This window comes from Lachnellula hyalina (assembly GCF_007821495.1).
Source record: "Lachnellula hyalina strain CBS 185.66 chromosome Unknown contig00002, whole genome shotgun sequence".
Taxonomy (NCBI): domain Eukaryota; kingdom Fungi; phylum Ascomycota; class Leotiomycetes; order Helotiales; family Lachnaceae; genus Lachnellula; species Lachnellula hyalina.
In genome coordinates, this window is record NW_022157116.1 from 172,981 (window position 1) to 190,275 (window position 17,295).

General features: G+C 47.4%; 4 protein-coding genes across 4 annotated transcripts; 2 read left to right on the plus strand and 2 right to left on the minus strand.

The window, feature by feature from the left end:
- Positions 1-466: 466 nt before the first annotated feature.
- creC (putative catabolite repression protein) lies at positions 467-2,760 on the minus strand (the record flags this gene model as incomplete). Its single annotated transcript, XM_031145213.1, has 9 exons — positions 467-534; positions 585-660; positions 714-902; positions 959-1,244; positions 1,291-1,661; positions 1,712-1,879; positions 1,930-2,489; positions 2,542-2,684; positions 2,756-2,760. The coding sequence occupies 9 exons, from the start codon at positions 2,758-2,760 to the stop codon at positions 467-469; spliced, it is 1,866 nt and encodes a 621-aa protein (XP_031009767.1).
- An 828-nt stretch (positions 2,761-3,588) lies between these two features.
- Positions 3,589-5,525, plus strand: GEM1 (Mitochondrial Rho GTPase; the record flags this gene model as incomplete). The annotated part of the gene is made up of 2 exons (XM_031145214.1): positions 3,589-3,598; positions 3,652-5,525. 2 exons carry the CDS (start codon positions 3,589-3,591, stop codon positions 5,523-5,525), a joined length of 1,884 nt encoding a protein of 627 aa, XP_031009828.1.
- A 4,407-nt stretch (positions 5,526-9,932) lies between these two features.
- On the plus strand, positions 9,933-12,170 carry LHYA1_G000221 (Uncharacterized protein; the record flags this gene model as incomplete). Its single annotated transcript, XM_031145215.1, has 3 exons — positions 9,933-10,131; positions 10,160-10,271; positions 10,325-12,170. 3 exons carry the CDS (start codon positions 9,933-9,935, stop codon positions 12,168-12,170), a joined length of 2,157 nt encoding a protein of 718 aa, XP_031009829.1.
- Positions 12,171-12,628: 458 nt separating this feature from the next.
- Positions 12,629-15,154, minus strand: rutA_0 (Pyrimidine monooxygenase RutA; the record flags this gene model as incomplete). The annotated part of the gene is made up of 4 exons (XM_031145216.1): positions 12,629-13,295; positions 13,393-13,474; positions 13,527-13,703; positions 14,104-15,154. 4 exons carry the CDS (start codon positions 15,152-15,154, stop codon positions 12,629-12,631), a joined length of 1,977 nt encoding a protein of 658 aa, XP_031009830.1.
- Positions 15,155-17,295: the final 2,141 nt, after the last annotated feature.

The following is a 17,295-nucleotide window of genomic DNA, read 5'->3' on the forward strand; positions in this document are numbered from 1 at the left end:
GAGGGTCGAGTATACCATTGATGTTGAACAGATGGTACTGGTCACTGCCATTGTAACTACGTGCATTCTTCTGGCCTGGACCATGGTTATAGAGGTAAGAAACACGCCCCACTGGATAGAGAGCATGTGCATGTTTTTTATTTGGGGGGAAGAGTGTACAAAAGATTTTGGGGAGAACGAAGGGGAGTTGCCCCTGTCAATAAGTTGGGATGTAAGGGAGTCTCATAGATTTGGGAATAGAGAAATTATGACGCCCTATGCACCGGGCTTTTTCAATTGATTTGCTTCTGACCTTCGGCTTGCCCAAAACCCGAAATGATATGATTCTTCCTGCTTCGTCTGAAGTTTGGTAAATTCTTGTAAGCAAAGGTCATCAACGTGTATCCTGAAGAGAAAATGCATTTTGATGTCATCTCCCCGCTCAATAGATTGATGGTACAATATCCAACATTTCATTGATAGATAATTATGCCGAGGAGGAAATTACATCACTATCGCTCGAATCCCGAGGTCTGTCCCATGTGCGAATATGCCCTGCCAAATTAATTAGGGCAAAGGACCAGGTGGGATGTATATGCACTTACCACTCTTGCAGCTAGTAATTATGGATTCTTCGGTAAATTCTAACCAACATAGTGGGTCTGGATCTATAACTTTGGACTAGAGCTTCTTAGCACAGTTTCTATGTGTATATTGATGGAGGTGGAGGTTACCATAACAGGTGGCAGCGTTGCAGTAGTTGCCCTTGGCTCCACATCATGTTGTATTGTATGCTCATATTCTCCGTCAACAGAAACAACAGAATTCGACCTAAGTTTACTTGCAGTTGTGTTTGATGTCTCTGCTCGCTGCAACGGATTGGCGAGGCGTGACGATATACTTCCTCTTTGCCTTACAGATGACTATTCACAAATCAGCAGCTTTCCTTTCCCTATACTCAATCATTAACCACACTTACTGTTTTTGGCCTGTGCAGCATACCGACGCTGAAGTCCCACAAAAGAAGCCGGCAATCTTCGCCTACACTGCCAAATCGATAGTTCCTATCATCGCATCTCCATGGATCGAAGCATACAGCGGTGACCCAAGATTGGTGACCTTGACATCGGGCAACTATCATTGCCTCTGCGACAGACCATATCGAGACCAAATCATCTTGGCCGCCAGTGAGCACGTATTTCCCATCTGGCGACCAGCATACGCAGAGAAGTCCACCGTAGTAGCTCGAAAACAGATCTAAAAGCCTGAGAATATTAGCAACCGATATTACCAGTTATTGGGACTACCCACTCCTCTTTAAGATAGTCAATTATCCGCAAAACACCATCTTCAGATACCACAGCAATATGCCTATTGTCCGGAGAAAATGCGAATGCATTTACCCGTTGGTTTGATAACTTCCAGAATGAGACCGGATTGGTTTTCTGATTCTTAGAATGCACAGATTTGTCAATATGAAGTCTAGTAGAGGAATCACCCTCGCCATTAGCAGTTTCAGAATTGTCATTAGTTGGAGAATTATGCTCGTCCGGCGAAAAAGGAAAGTCTTCTTTCTCTTTGTCGTATACAACCAGGGAACCATCCATATGAGCCGCAAGGAATAGGTTTTCCGAACCAGGAATCCATCGAATTTCAGACACTGGAGTCGAATTTATTAACCCCTAAGAACCGAAGTGAGCACTAATATTGGAAGCTGATCAGATCAACTAACATTCTTGTTCAGTCGTGTATACTTCTGAGATATAGGCTCATACCAGATAATTTCACCAGTCGAGAATCCCATTATGAGATCAATATGACTCTGGCTTTTCGTCACCTGGTTAATATCGTGGCAAAGACAATGCCCTTTAGTGAAAAGAATTTTAGTCAAGTGTTCGGCCTGTTCAATAGTCAACCACTGTCTCATCGAGATTAGAAGAGTTTCTATACTTTCTGGGGAGAAGCTAAGTCTATCCATTGAAATGCTCGGTTGATGTTTGCAAAGGCAAAATATCCTTCTGCGGGACGATCCTGCAACCTCTTGGCCAGGTTTTCGTGGACAATGCATCTTGAGATAAAGGAAGAATTGCTCTTTGCAATATTGTTCTTTGGTTTCCGTCGTTTTCCAGTATCCTTACCAGTGGCAGAAAGGAACGTATTTCCCTCCCCAAAAGCTGGTGCAGAGCCAATGGAGAGTGTTGCTCTAGCACTGCCAGTCGCTGAGGTATCTCCGCCATCACTACTGGAAGGGAATTGGTCACCGGATGCTCTTCCTTCGCCGGGATGTTCCTGTATGCTAGAATTGAGGTTCGACCTTGTGCTCTGGTTTGTTCCCACTCTATACAAGAAGGGCGGCGAGCTTCTGGAGCTCAGTGATAAAAGAGACAGTTTAACCCCAGCCGTGGCCGGTTGTGGAGTTGTTGCAAGAGGATTCGGATTGACAATGGGGGCTTCGGAGGGATGGGGCGGAGGAGTCGCAAGGTGTAAGTCATCCTTCAAGGTATATGTTCCTGCGATTGCTTTCAGTTTCTGCGCTCTTGTGCCAAATGCGCCGCGCGGTACCTTCACCAACGACCAGTTGGTATTCTGGTCCTGTCGGGTGTGATAGGATGTTATTCGTCTCGATCATAGGTGCTGCCTGTCCATTTTGGACGGCCAAATTGTAGGCAGCTTGGGATGGGTATCTGGGGGGCGGTGGTAAAACACTGTCATTCCTGTTAGTGATCTGCGCCAACACGTTGCAGGTGTGCTGAGGGGGGGGATATAGGCGGCATACAACATGGCGCCCCGTAGAGTCTGCCAAGTGCAGACCAAACTTCAAGACGTATGCAAATAGGGGATAGGAAGGGGTGGGGGAGGAGAGGAGGTAGTAGGAGGTAGTAGGAGGTAGTAGGAGGCTTAAGATTCAAAGCAAGTAAGTGTTCTGGGGGTGTGGTATAAAGGCCTGTAGCTGAAATGCAAGGTACGAATGCGGGGTACTGGGAAGGACAAGCTCTCTGTAGAGTGCAGTGCAGTGTTTCGACAAGAGTGGGGTGCGGGATGGGGATTAACTGACCCTGGAGAAGCGCTTGGCCAGTAGTACACATACATGGATTGATACCTGGTATATATAAGGGTCCTTAGGAAGGTCGGTAAGTAGTCAATTCAATTTTGGGGAAGAGAATAACGTACTGCAGGACAAGGCATGCATGCTATAGGAAGGAGCATGAAGATATATCAAACACATGCAGAGAAACCAGAAGGATCAGAAGGATCCATAAAATAATCGGAGATAGTGAAATGCGGAGAAAGTACTGTACAGTACAGTAGCCCAAATGCACACCCTGACCTCACCCTGACAAGTCGGGCCAGGCTCACACCACGCCAGAACAACCATGGAACATTTCTAACCATACAGTACCACAACCCTAGAACGACGCAACCAGCCCTAGAACCGGCTCTTTGCGCGAAGCAAAGTTGCTTCAATCTTACTTCAGCTAGGGGCGCGACCGGCAACGGAAAGAAACATCCTACAACACAGTACAGCTCTTTCCCCTGTCTCCTTTTCCTCCCCGGAACTACTGAATGGACAGCCGCGTCTTGCGAGGCTGAAACAAAAACGAAACCAGCATGGCTACAGGTATTGTCATCCCCCTTCTAGCTACCAAATGGAGCATTGGCTTACATCACCAGTCCGCATTTGTGTCTGCGGAGACGAGGCTACTGGGAAATCCAGTCTGATCACTTCTCTGGTGAAGGATGTCTTCGTAACCAACAAAATCCAATCCGTTCTCCCTCAGATCACAATCCCTCCTAGTATTGGGACTCCCGAAAATGTCACCACGACCATCGTCGATACCTCAGCGTTACCACAAGAACGAAATACACTGCGAAAAGAGATTCGGAAATCGAATGTCATATTGCTAGTCTACTCAGATCATTATAGCTATGAGCGAGTTGCCTTGTTCTGGATGCCCTACTTCCGCTCTCTCGGAGTCAATGTACCGGTTGTCCTATGTGCGAACAAGTCGGATCTGCCGACAAACGGGAACACAGCTCAGGTGGTGGAGGATGAGATGTTGCCAGTGATGGCGGAATTCAAGGAGATAGATTCTTGCATACGGACGAGCGCCCGGGAACACCATAATGTTAATGAGGTTTTCTTCCTTTGCCAGAAGGCTGTCACACATCCAATTGCACCTCTTTTCGACTCGAAAGAGGGCAACCTCAAACCTGCTGCAGTGGCTGCTCTGAAGAGAATATTCTATCTATCAGATAAGGATCAAGACGGATACTTGAACGATCAAGAGATGCACGATTTCCAGGCAAAATGTTTCGAGAAATCATTACCGGACATTGATCTTGAAAATATCAAATACTCTATAAGTCGGGCTTCACCAAATTCCGATATCCAGAAAGGGATCGACCAAAGCGGCTTTATTCATCTTAACAAGATCTTTGCAGAAAAAGGGAGACATGAGACTATATGGATCATTCTGCGGAAATACCAGTATACAGATAGTTTAAGCTTGAAAGACAGCTTTCTTCATCCCAAGTTTGACATCCCGGAATACTCGTCAGCCGAGCTGAGTCCTGCTGGTTATCGATTTTTCGTCGACCTTTTCCTACTTTTTGATCAGGACAACGACGGTGGCCTGAACGATTCCGAGCTGGATTCGCTCTTTGCCCCTACTCCAGGACAGCCACCTTTCTGGTTGGAGACTTCATTCCCGTCCTCTACCGTCCGTAACGAGGCCGGCCATATCACTCTCCAAGGATGGCTAGCACAGTGGTCAATGACCACTTTCGTTTCTCCGACTACCACTTTAGCATATCTGGCGTACTTAGGCTTCGAACCTCCAAACCCCCGAGACTCGACTGCCTCAGCCCTCAAAATCACTAAGTCCCGGAAACGGAGGCGTCGTCCAGGCCGCGTAGAGAGAAATGTTGTTCTCTGCTATGTCCTTGGTGCTCCCCATTCTGGCAAATCATCTCTCCTAGACGCCTTTCTCAACCGACCTTTCGATACTCTCTACAGGCCAACGCTGAGACCGCGTACAGCAGTTAATAGTGTTGAACTGCAGGGTGGAAAGCAATGCTATCTCATCTTAGAGGAGCTCGGTAATCTCGAGCCCGCAATCCTAGAGAATCAAGCAAAGCTAGATGCTTGCGATTTAATATGCTACACCTACGACTCTTCGGATCCAGACTCATTCTCACATATCGTTTCATTGCGAACAAAGTACCCTCAGCTCGACGAGCTCCCAAGTATCTACACGGCGTTGAAAGCGGATCAAGACAAAACAACGCAAAGGTCGGAAGTGCAGCCAGATGAGTACACTATGGGCTTGAATATGAACGCCCCGTTGCATGTCAGTGTTACATGGAATAGCATTAGTGAGCTCTTCATTACTCTGGCGGAAGCAGCTACGAATCCTAGCTCGGCGTTCCCCAAGAGCGAGGAGGAAGCTCCAGATCGCACGAGTTTGTATGTTGCTCTTGGGGCTACGGGATGCGCCATGCTCGCTGTGTTTATGATTTACAAGAGGACTACGAACGCAAATTGATGCTCACTACAGATTGTGTTGAGAGAAGAGCATTACGGAAACTTGAGGATCGACGGCTTGAAAGATTGACAGTGTCACATCCATGGCACTTTTGTGTTGATACATAGCAGCATTGACTGCGGACCTATGACTTTTTAATTTATGATACCCATCTCTTCTCCGACACTCCAATGTATTTACACACTTGGGGCTCAAGCTGAGTGCCTAATACTACATAATATTAATATTCAAATAGAAAAGTTCCATCAACTAGCACTTTTCAACATCTTTACATAAACAGTGTTTAATTTCGGCGGCTAACATTTCAATATACTGCTTTCCTTGGGGGAGAGCTACACAGTCAGTTAACAAAGTTTCACAGGAAAGGAAGCACAACATACCACCATCCAAATGTATAAACGGATGCGGAACCCCCAAGAACCTCTTCACTGTAACCTCACAACCCGCCTCTGCCAACGTCCTCGCATACGCCTCTCCCTCATCCCTAAGCGGATCACAACCTGCCGTATAAATCACCGTCTTCGGCAGTCCCTCAAAATCCGGCGCTTTCATCAAATCCGCAAATCACCCTACATCACTCTTCTGCTGCTTCCTCTCTGTCGCATCCTTACACCACTTCAGTATATCAAACCACTTCAACCGCGCCCAGTCGAGCATAGGCGCGAATTCCATGCTCGTCATCGAGGGATACGGACTCTGGGATGCACAAGTGTATTTGCTCACATCATCTACCGTCGGAGTCCCCGCCGCTACAAGCTTTAGTGGAATGTTAGCATCTCGAGAAAGATGTGCCATTACCAGCGCGATGTTGCCGCCTGCCGAGGGGCCGCCGACTGAGATCCGGTTAGGGTTGATGTTGAACTGTTGAGCGCCCGCAGGGGAGGCTATGTATTGCAGCGCGGCGAAGGAGTCAAGGATTCCGGTTGGGAAGGGGTGCTCGGGGACGAGACGGTAGGATATGTCTATTACTGCTACGGATGCGAGGGCTCCGATGTGTTTGCAGATGTGGGCTTCTGTGTCGAGGTCGCCTAGACTCCAGCCTGTTCCCAGATCAGCACTTTGCTCCAAGGTCCTGGGGTACTATTACCTCCGCCGTGGTAATCAATGTGTACTGGCCAGGGCCCAGGGGTAGCAGGTTCGTATGTCCTGACTTCGATCTCTGCCCCTCCATGGCCTGGCAGTTTCGAATCATATGTCTTTGCGGCTTCGGGAGCTGGCGCTGTACCGTATGAGTAGAGGGTGGAATATTTTGCGCGTAAGGAGTCGAGGACGATGGGTTTGTTGGGGATAGGAGCTACATGCTTATTGTAAAGGGAAATGAAGGCTGGGTCGAGGGAGGAAAGAGCAGAGAGGTCGATGGGGTGGTTGAGGTCTTCATCGTGTTTGACCATTGCTGTTGTTGCTGTTTCTTGGAAATATAAAAGCGGTCAGAGCATTTGAGAGAACAAGCTCGAGAAATCAAGGAAAAACTATGCTAAGAAGAGAAGAGGCAGTTAACCAGACAAAAAATCAATAATATATCGATGGACGGGCAGAATAGCTACAACAGCTTGAATAGGAAATACACCACCTTACCAGTAATTTAAGTAAGCTAATCTTACTGCCGTTACGTATGCTTCTACTCTCGTTACACGGAATCCCCAAAGGAACATCCACGATGTCCACGCAACGTTGAAGATGGGAGGGGAATGGAGCTCGCTCTTGCTATTGATATCGGCATCGGCCCCGTGAATCTGTTAGCGGCAGTACCGTACATGCAGGGGTTGAAAAGTGGAGATCTCGATATACGAACCGACCTCACAGCTTCATTCAAGGACAAAGTCAGCATCAAAAAAGGCAATTAGGAAGGTTCCAAACTAGAGAGCATTTATTCTTACGGTCTCGGAGTTTATGCTCAAGCAAGTTGCCGAAATATGAGGAGTATCAATTGACCAGCATAGGCCTTGAGTATACCTATATAGTTAGGCTATACGTGGTTTGGTAGAGCTTGACTGGACCTCCCTCTGAATATTTTCTTGGGCGCTGCATGTCGATCAGTTTGATGTCTTGTTGTATATAGTGTTTCTGCAGTTTCAAACCCTTGATCAAAGTACTTGCAAATCACTTCAGCAAGCTATGCCTCCATCAACTCTTCTTATATTCCCAAGTTGTCATCAAATCGGAATTGGCGGGATGACCTTATCCTGCCACTTGTTGAGAATTATGCCCTCAAGATTATTCTCATCGCGTATGGCGTGTCAATAGCCATATTGCGGAAACATACAACGAATCTCATCTGGAGTTGGGTCTCTCATCAACTGGCCCAATAACCTCGAATTCCACTACCAACTTCTCACAAAGAGCAATATCATACGTTTCATTCATCTCGAGCGCCCAGATCGTGCTAGGTGTGAAAATGAACTCAAAGCGGCAACAATCTTTCGGACAGCCAAGCAGGGCATGTGTTCCCCTAATAAATCTCATAGAAGCTAGCCCGGTTTCAACCATAAAAACCCCCTAAGGCGGGGAAAGCCATACCTTGCTCCCACAAAAGTCGATTGATTCCGCTGATTAGGTCGCCAATTCCAACTCATACAAGATTGTTTCGTCTTTCGCCAAGATGTCCTTGATACAAGTTAGGTTCATGATTCAAGATGTGAGCCAACTTCGTGCGGTGTGGTAATTAAAGACGTTGTTTGTGATGGCAACAGATGATTACTCGAGTTGTGCTCCACTAGCTATCACCTTGTCTCCTAGCGGCATGTTTTGATTGACCCACGCCAGAGCTCTTGGAATCCTCCCAAGGTTGTAGCAAGGATTACCCGAGGTTTCCAAGTCATGTTTCTGCTATTGTTTTCCTCCACGGGTATAATTGCATATACCCGCGACGATAGTGGTGGATCTCTGGGACAGTGGCTGATCACTGAAAACATCCATGTTTTTGCGAACACAATCTTAGAAACATGTCCTCGGCGATCGTTTGAGTTTGTTTGCGGTGCAAATGCCACCGAGTGGAAGCCCACCGAGAAAGAGGTCTTAAACCCCCGCCGAAAGGAGAGCTGCCAACCTGATCACAGGCCTCAATCTTTCTTCCGCATTATCAGAACCGAATTGCTTTTGAACTGCCGATTTGCAGCTTTGGATGCTTCTTTCGTCGAGGTAAACAACACACTTGGAGCTGCACCCTCGAGCTTCCGGACGTGGGCTGCCGAGTTAGGCTTCGACAGGACTATTGAATGTTCACCAGTCTGCTCCTCCTCAATTGCAGGAAGAAGAGTACAACTAACGTTGGAGGATCATGATAGGCTGTGGCATGCTGGTACGCCGGTCCTCAAATTCGCCAACGTGAGTATGGTATGTAACGAGTGATTCTATATACCCCTCGAGGTTACTTCACGAATCGCCGCAGAATTCCTAAAAATCCAACATGTAAAGAAAAGTTGCAAGAGACACTATCCCTACATTTCGAATGAACCAAAGAGCTCAGGACATCTCAGAGCGCAAGCCTCTCATGTGTTGCTTTCAGCCTTATGCCAATCGAACTTTCATGAAAATTCAAAAGCTCATCATGGGGCGAGAAGTCCTCAGCTCAAGTTCTCGCATGTATGTGTAAATAACACCTTGGTCTTTAAGTTGGAATTGACTTGTGTGCTTCCCTCTCACGAATATCTCAAGACTAACAATGGCTCAGGGAAAGGACTGCTATCCTGGACACTCGACAGGACAGTAAGGAATCCTCTAAAATATGACCTATGTATGTAACAAACTGTAGCTCTCACGTCTCTCGCCCCAACTGATACATACATACAGCATACAAATCGCCGTTAACTCTTCCGAGCATCCCTCAATAATCACCTCGGTTTGAAAGTTGAAATTTGGATGGAAAGGAGGGGCTGTGATGATTATTCTGCCACACGAGATTATAGTAATATGCATTCGAGGAGGCTATGGAAAGCATGTTTGACTGTTTGTGGAAGATATATTTTGAAATGCTGTTGGGGAAGAAAGGGGAAGTCAGTCCTTAAAGGTCTAGAAATGACCCGCTTTTATTAATGACAGCCAATCAATACGCGTTTCAAAGCTCTGCGTGTAGAAATCACGACCGCTTGCTTGCTCACCTTCCTGCACAAAAAAAGAAACAAACCTTCCTCCTCCCATCCATCCATCCCATCCGCAGAGCCCTTTTTTGAACAAGAATCTTCTTCTTCTTGATTTGAGCGCATAAAGACTCTTTATTTGTTCCCAATCCTCCTGCGACTTCCCCACCTTCCTCCATAACCATGGCTGCTGTATGTTGTCCCTCAACCCGTCCATCAACAGCTTCTCTTCTCCTTCAGCAACACATCGCATGCCCAAAAGCATCTCTCTCAACCCCATACACTCAACTACTCGAGGTTTCACGCTCGGGGAAAAAAGTTTGAAGCTGACATGCCTTTCTTACAGCAGCGCCCCCACAACTACAACAACCCAGCCTACCTTCCAAACGGTGCTGCCGGAGGCCACTCTGGTATACCTGGAGCTGCGCCTTTACTCCCTAACAATGGCAGAGTTATACAGACCGGGGGAGTTAGAGTTCTTTGCGTAGCAGATGTGCGAGGTGAGATGGAACCGAAGCAGCGCGGTCAAAGTAAATAACGAGGCTGACCTTTGGACAGGAAATCTGAGATCTCTAAATGAACTGGCGAAACAAGCACGCGCGGATCACATCATTCATACTGGAGACTTTGGTTTCTACGATAGCACGTCACTGGATCGTATTGCGGACAAGTGAGGAAAACTTCGTGCCTTTGCTCCGCCACCTACAAAACTGACCATTCTAGAACCCTTAAGCACGTCGCCCAATATTCACCGCTCATCTCAGAAAATGTGAAGAAGGCTATCAGCGCACCAGGCGGTCCAGTCAAGCAACGCTTCCAGCCCAGTGAACTTCCTCTATCCGAGCTACCACAATTCCTGGACGGAAGCCTGAAGCTCGATGTTCCAGTCTACACAGTTTGGGGTGCATGTGAAGATGTGCGAGTATTGGAGAAGTTCCGGTCCAAAGAATACAAGGTCAATAAGCTCCATATCATCGACGAGAACCAGTCCATGCTGTTGGAGATCGGTGGCGTAAAGTTGAGGTTGCTTGGTCTTGGTGGCGCGGTGGTAATGCATAAGCTGTTCGATAATGGTGAGGGAAGAACTACGATCGCGGGAGGTCAAGGCACTATGTGGACAACACTCTTACAGATGGGCGAACTCGTTGATGTTGCGAACCGAGTCTACGATCCTACGGAAACACGTATATTCATCACCCACGCATCTCCAGCCCGTGAGGGTCTCCTGAACCAACTGTCTGTCACCCTTAAGGCCGATTTCTCGATCTCCGCAGGCCTACATTTCCGATATGGTAGTTCGTATAATGAATTCAGCGTCAATCCCACTTTGGATCATTACCGTGGAAAGCTAGCTGCTTCAAAGGCATCTTTCAATGATGTATGGGAGACTGTCAAGGGGGAGGTTCAGCCTGCCATTTCGCAAAATGAGGCGCAGCAAAACTTGCTAAATAATGCAATTGGAGTAGTCGACAAGATGCCCAGCACTGCTCTTGGTGGAAATCCGTTTGGCGGTCCTGTTGGGGGAGCGAATGCTGGTGCCGCTGGACAGGTTGACGAAAGTGCCTTCAAGAACATGTGGAATTTCAATTTGGCTGATGCGGCTTTTGGATGGTTAGTTCTAGAGGTTCAGGACGGTAGAATTGGTACCGAGATGAGAGCTCAAGGTTTCAACTTTGCCCACCGAGGAGCCAAGCAAGGCCATGCAAATCAACCCCCTCAACAGCTTTCTCAAGCCCCGTCGACTGGAACTGGAACCCCTGGCTCAAGCAATGCTCTCGTAGCATCTGCTCCAACAGGTCCGGCACAACGAAATCCTGCGGCGCCTATTGCGGCGCCTGCTCCATTCAACCAAGGACAGCGTGGCCAACAGAACCAAACACAACCCAGAGGCCCCCCTAGCGACTCGCCAGCTCCTAAGCCAGCTACGCCCCAACCTCAATCTAATGTTGTCAACCTCCCCACTTCCAACAAAGAAAATGAGAAGACCGGCACACCAGCTGCCACAAACGGAACGGCTAATGGTACAGCTGATGCTTCATCGCCTGGACCGAAGAATCAGACGGAGCCAATTATTGGTCTTTTTGTCATGAACGTTACTTCGGATGAGGCCGTCCAAGAATTGTTCAAAGAGGAAGATAAGGCCAAGATTGTCCGCATTGATAAGTGGGGCCAATCGAACAAGGTGGTTGTCTTCAAGACTACAGAAGAGAGAGACAGCATTCTTGCCAATCTCCCAGATGATGTCAAGTCACGATCAAGTGAAGACAGAAGTCGGCCACTGGTCAAGATCTTCCAGCAAAGAGAGAACAAGACATTTGCCGGAAACCGTGGCGGAGCCGGCACATGGGCCAGCAGCAGAGGTGGTAGTTCAAACACTCCACAGGGCGGATACCGAAGCAGTGGCGGTGGTGCAAGTGATAGCGAAGGTGGACGCGGCGGCCGTGGAGGTCGTGGAGCACCAAGGGGTGGACGAGGTGGTGAGGGACGTGGTCGAGGACGTGGCCGAGGATTCAAAACCGAGTCTTCTCCAGCACCAGCGAGCGCGACCCCAGCCGCTGGTGATGCCTAAACAACTTTCACGTTTCGACTCGATATTCCCTTGCTTTCCTCCAAAAGTCCGCTTTCCAATACATCGTCTTTAATTCTCACTATTTGTGAGTAGAAGATATTAATGGCCGTTGATTTTCATCGGCCGACTATCAATAGGTTATTATGATTTGGGACGGAGGTGGAGTTTAAATAGCTTATGCTTCACAATTTATGTGGGGGCGATGATAGCTTTTCTCTGTACTTTTGATCCCTATTATTTGCATCACTTGCTTCGGGGAGCGTTGCGTGTATTCTAGTTGCCAGAAATCAAGAGCGCTGGTTGGTGGATTCGGTAGGTTGTGTAAAGTGTGAACGGCTTAGAAAATACTACAAAATCATTTGTACTTTTTGTCTTACATGATTATGAGCGCAATGTGATTTGCCCTCTCAGCAACTATATACATATAATACATCTTAGCATCAACATACGGCAGCAACCTAAAGCTTTTCAACAGGCTTCACACCCTTATGGATAGCGGCTACTCCAAACGTCAAGTCCTCCCATCCCTTCCCAGGAACCACAAACCCCGCTTCTTTGATCATGTCCCTAAACTGCTCCTGCTTGGGAAACTGCTCAATACTCTCCACCAAATACTGATAACTCTCCCTATCCCCCGCAACTAACTGCCCAAGCAACGGTATAGCCCCAAAACTCCACCTTTTATAAATAGCATCGAGCAACGGATTCTTCACACCACTAAACTCCAAACACGCGAAAACTCCACCCGGTTTCAACACTCTATAAGCTTCTCTCAACGCAACGTCTTTATTCGTAAAATTCCTAATGCCGAATGCTACAGTGTATAGATCGATACTGTTGCTGGGAATAGTATCTAGCTTTTCCGCATTAGCTACGAGCCAGGAGATTCGCGGCGAGTTGGCATAGGAGGTGGCGAGCGAGCGTTTCCGGCCCTCGGCGAGCATAGATGGGTTTATGTCTGAGATGGTTATGGTAGAGGCAGGGGAGTTATTGATCTGCGTGGCGTGGTCGAGGAGGCGGAAGGCGATGTCGCCGGTGCCGCCGGCGATGTCCAGCATTGTCCAGCCCGCTGAGGGGGTGGTTGTGGTGGAGAGGCCGGGGTTGATGGAGCGGACGAAGTGGTCTCTGTAGGGTTTGTTCTGTTAGTCGTGGGGAGAAGCAAAGCAGAAGACTGGGGAGTGGACTGGAGTGGAGTGGTATTGTGAATGGATTGATAGCTTACTTCCAGAGACGGTGGATTCCTAGGGACATGAAGTCGTTCATGGTATCGTACGAGGCTGCTACGTTGTCGAAGACTCCCGCAACTATCATCATTTCTATCAGCCCTGTCTCAAAACATTGAAGCTTCACATGTACCTCTAGCCTCTTTCTCGGCCTCGGCTACCGTCTCGAATCCAAAATGTGTCGTCCTCTCATTATTAGTCGCAGGTTGTTGTGACGGAGACTCTGCTCTTCGCATGGAATGGGAGAAGTATCGAGGAGTTTGCGCGGAGAGGCATTGTAACTTTCTGGGCCGCAATAACGGTCGCAGAGCTGATCTTGTAGCCATGGGTACTCTGTTTTCCTGGCAGACCTGTTGCTACCACGATTGTGTCTAGGTTGAGGTCAGTGGAAGAATCCGGAGCGAGGTTAAAGAGATACTTTTTGTCAGCCTTGTGTAAAATCAACCCACGGTCACGTGTAAGTTTTCAAAGAATACCACTTCGTGAAGAGATTAAAAGTTCGAGGGTTCAATTGTAGGGTGGAATCAAGATATCTATATTTTATGCCTTGAAATTGGTGGTGGCGGCTTGTTTGCAAATTTCGACTTTCTATGCTAGCTTAAGTCTCACAGCTGATGTTTACCAGATAATAAGACATATTGGAATATTAGTCTTCACATTATGCTTTGAAGTATCTACTTAAGCAGCCGCGGTTCCAACTTTCGATCTACTTTTCATCAACGGCTGAATCTTCTCTCCGAAGTTGTCAAGTCCAATAAGGAAGTCATCAAACGTTAACATGATACCCTTTGTTCCTGGAGTCCCCGCTGCCTCATCTAACAAACCAGCTACCTTTGCATATGATCCTATCAGAGTCCCCTGATTGAAGTTGACTGCACCTTCAGGAAGGTTGATGGCCTTCGCCGTAGCGCTCCCATCCGCCTTTGTATCTTTACTCCCTTGGTCAGCCATCCACGCAAGAGCATCCACATCAGCCCCCTCACGATAGCTATCCCACTTCGCCTGAGCAAGCTCGTCGGTCTCATCCGCAATAACCATGAACAAAACGTAGGCTCCTACATCTCTTTCTGCCTTCTTGGCAGCTTCGACTAGACGTTCATTCGCAGGCGCAACAGCAGTCGGACTATTAATCCCAACTCCCATGACAAAGTTGAAGTCCGCATATTGAGAAGCAAACTCCATGCCCCGTCCGCTCTGGCCCGCCGCCACAATCTTGATCTCTTTTGATGGCTGCGGCGACATCTTACAGTCTTTCATAGTAAAGTGCTTTCCCTGAAAGTTCGAGACTCCCTTTACCCACAGTTCCTTCATGACCTGGACATACTCCGTAGCATAATCGTATCTGTAGCCGAAATACGCGTTTCCTGGCCAAATACCCATCTGACTGTATTCAGCTTCCTGCCAGCCCGTCACGATGTTGATTCCGAATCGACCAGGCGCAATCGAGTCGATCGTTGTCGCCATACGCGCAACGAGAGCTGGTGGCAGAGTGAGAATAGCTGTAGATGCGAAGAGCTTGATCTTTGAAGTGACTGCGGCGAGACCTGCCATCAGAGTGAAGGATTCAAGGTTGTGATCCCAAAACTCGGTCTTCCCTCCGAACCCTCGGAGCTTGATCATGCTAAGAGCGAAATCAAGATTATATTTCTCTGCCTTTTGAACAATTTGCTTGTTCAACTCGAAACTGGGCATGTATTGGGGGGAATTGGTACTAATGAGCCAGCCATTATTGCCGATTGGGATGAACACGCCAATTTCCATGTTGAATCACTGGTACAGCTTGAATAATTGAGAGTATGGTAGGGGTCAGAAGGCAGAAAAAAAAATGAAGAAATAGATTAAACTCTTAAGTGAGAAAATGGGAATGAGTGACGAAAAGGGAGACGCGACTTGCAGAGTGGATATTGATAACTACGGATCTCCGTCTCCCCATGAGCGATAGAGGGAGGATAAGCTCGCTGGAGGAACTGCCCGACCGACGGCGTACACTGTTGAGAACCGTCGGGGGAAGAGAAGTGGGATGGATGGGAACACCGGAAGATAACAAGGAGCAAGACGAAAATTACTAATCAATATCACGTGGACGCTCCCCCTTTTCTTGCTCAACCTTATACCCTTCTATACGGTATTTTAGAGGTTTACGCTATGTCTATTCTCTTGTTTTACAACGTCCAGCATGCAATCCACATAAATCCTCAAAACGTATGGTTATTTCGAAATAGTCTCCAAAGTGGTTCCCTCAATTATTTCTTCGATCCAACGTCGCTAAAACAACCTATTCTAATTATCATATATGGAAGCTCCCTTCGGATTCCTCGGCCAACTCCAGAGATTACAGCTCTTCTCAACGATGCCTTCCTTTTGTTTCAGGTACATTTGGCGAATACCGACTCCGCCAGGTCTCTTCATTCAACAACCTAGTGATCCACCTAGCTATAATAATTCTTTAGCTGATAGTTGGCCATAAACCTGGTGTGCCATATATCACATGGAATCTTGATTCCACTACTGATGCCATAACCATATAAGGGATAGCAACTATAACAATGATAAGTAGCGTCCATGTAATGATAGAGATCGGTTTCTTCCTCATCATCCGCCCCATTATTCCTCGTTTCCAAAAGCGTTGAAGATCTGGATCCGTGAATATCAATATCCATAACCACAGCAGTACGATGATTGTTGTAGCATGACAGGCATATGCCACCAGCATCGCTTCCAACGAGTTGAACTTTTTCAGATCCAGAGTCATAAAAGTGAATCCCTGGTATGCCACAACCACGTCCACTAATATCTCGAGGGAAGATATATACCAAAGCCAAAGCAGCTTCCCATAACAGGGATTAGCATACAAGTCATACCCGATGCTTGTGGCGTTGAGAGAGCTATGAGGACGCTCGGCTGCGACTTGAAAGAATCCTTTAGTGGATGGTAGGAGCTGCTCTGATGGCGGAGCCCTAGACACCGGCGCTGTATCTGAGGAGTGGTCTGAGTAGAATGCATCTAGAAACACTTGTCAATAAATACTCTTGATTCAGAGGCAGACTAAGATAGTGATGATGAAAGATAGGAGACCCAGTCAGCTCACCGAATAAACTAGCAAGTGGCAAAACTAAAAGTGCTAAGGACAGTACTTGTCCAAATCCCCAAACATTTTGCATCTCAATGACATGTTCAACATCAGATCCTGATGTTGCAAAGATTTCTAGGATCTGTTCGCCCCCTCGAACCAAAAACATCCTCTCCATTCCCCACATAAGAGTCCCAGCCAACCAGGTGATCTTTAGCAGTTAGAATTTTTCATGTCGGACTGGGAGATGATGTACCTCCCAAGCTCGTGAGCCATACATGTCATTGCCCGAAATGATCAACACATAAAGAGAGCGAACCAGCTTATACACGACACATTTTATCGCCTTCGTAAAACCCGCGCAGTCTTCTATATCTTCCAGCCTCAAAATGAAGGACTCAATCAGCTTCCATAGGCGACCGCACGGCATTCGACGAATAAACGAACGTAAACCAATGCGCTGATAGAAGAGCAGTAAGACCCGCGTTACAAAACAGTAAAGAAGGGCGGCTAGCACAGCCGCTACATAGAAGTAGTTGTAACTCTTTCCAACCATCTGACTATCTTCACCTGGCGGTTCAAAGACAAAGTCCCATTCGATGTTAGGTTGATAAAGACACCAGACTGGAAAACTCGACGGGATCGATAGTGATGGCACCGTATACCCAATAGGTACAAGGATACAAACGAGCATGAGCACAAGAATTGTCATACCGACGAGGCGGAAAAGACGAACTGTTTTGTTCGAGCGTAATTCGTCCCTTAGAACAGTGAGAGTAATGAGGTGCGTCGAAGTAGAGAACCTGCGACAATGAATTAGTATAGTAAAAGT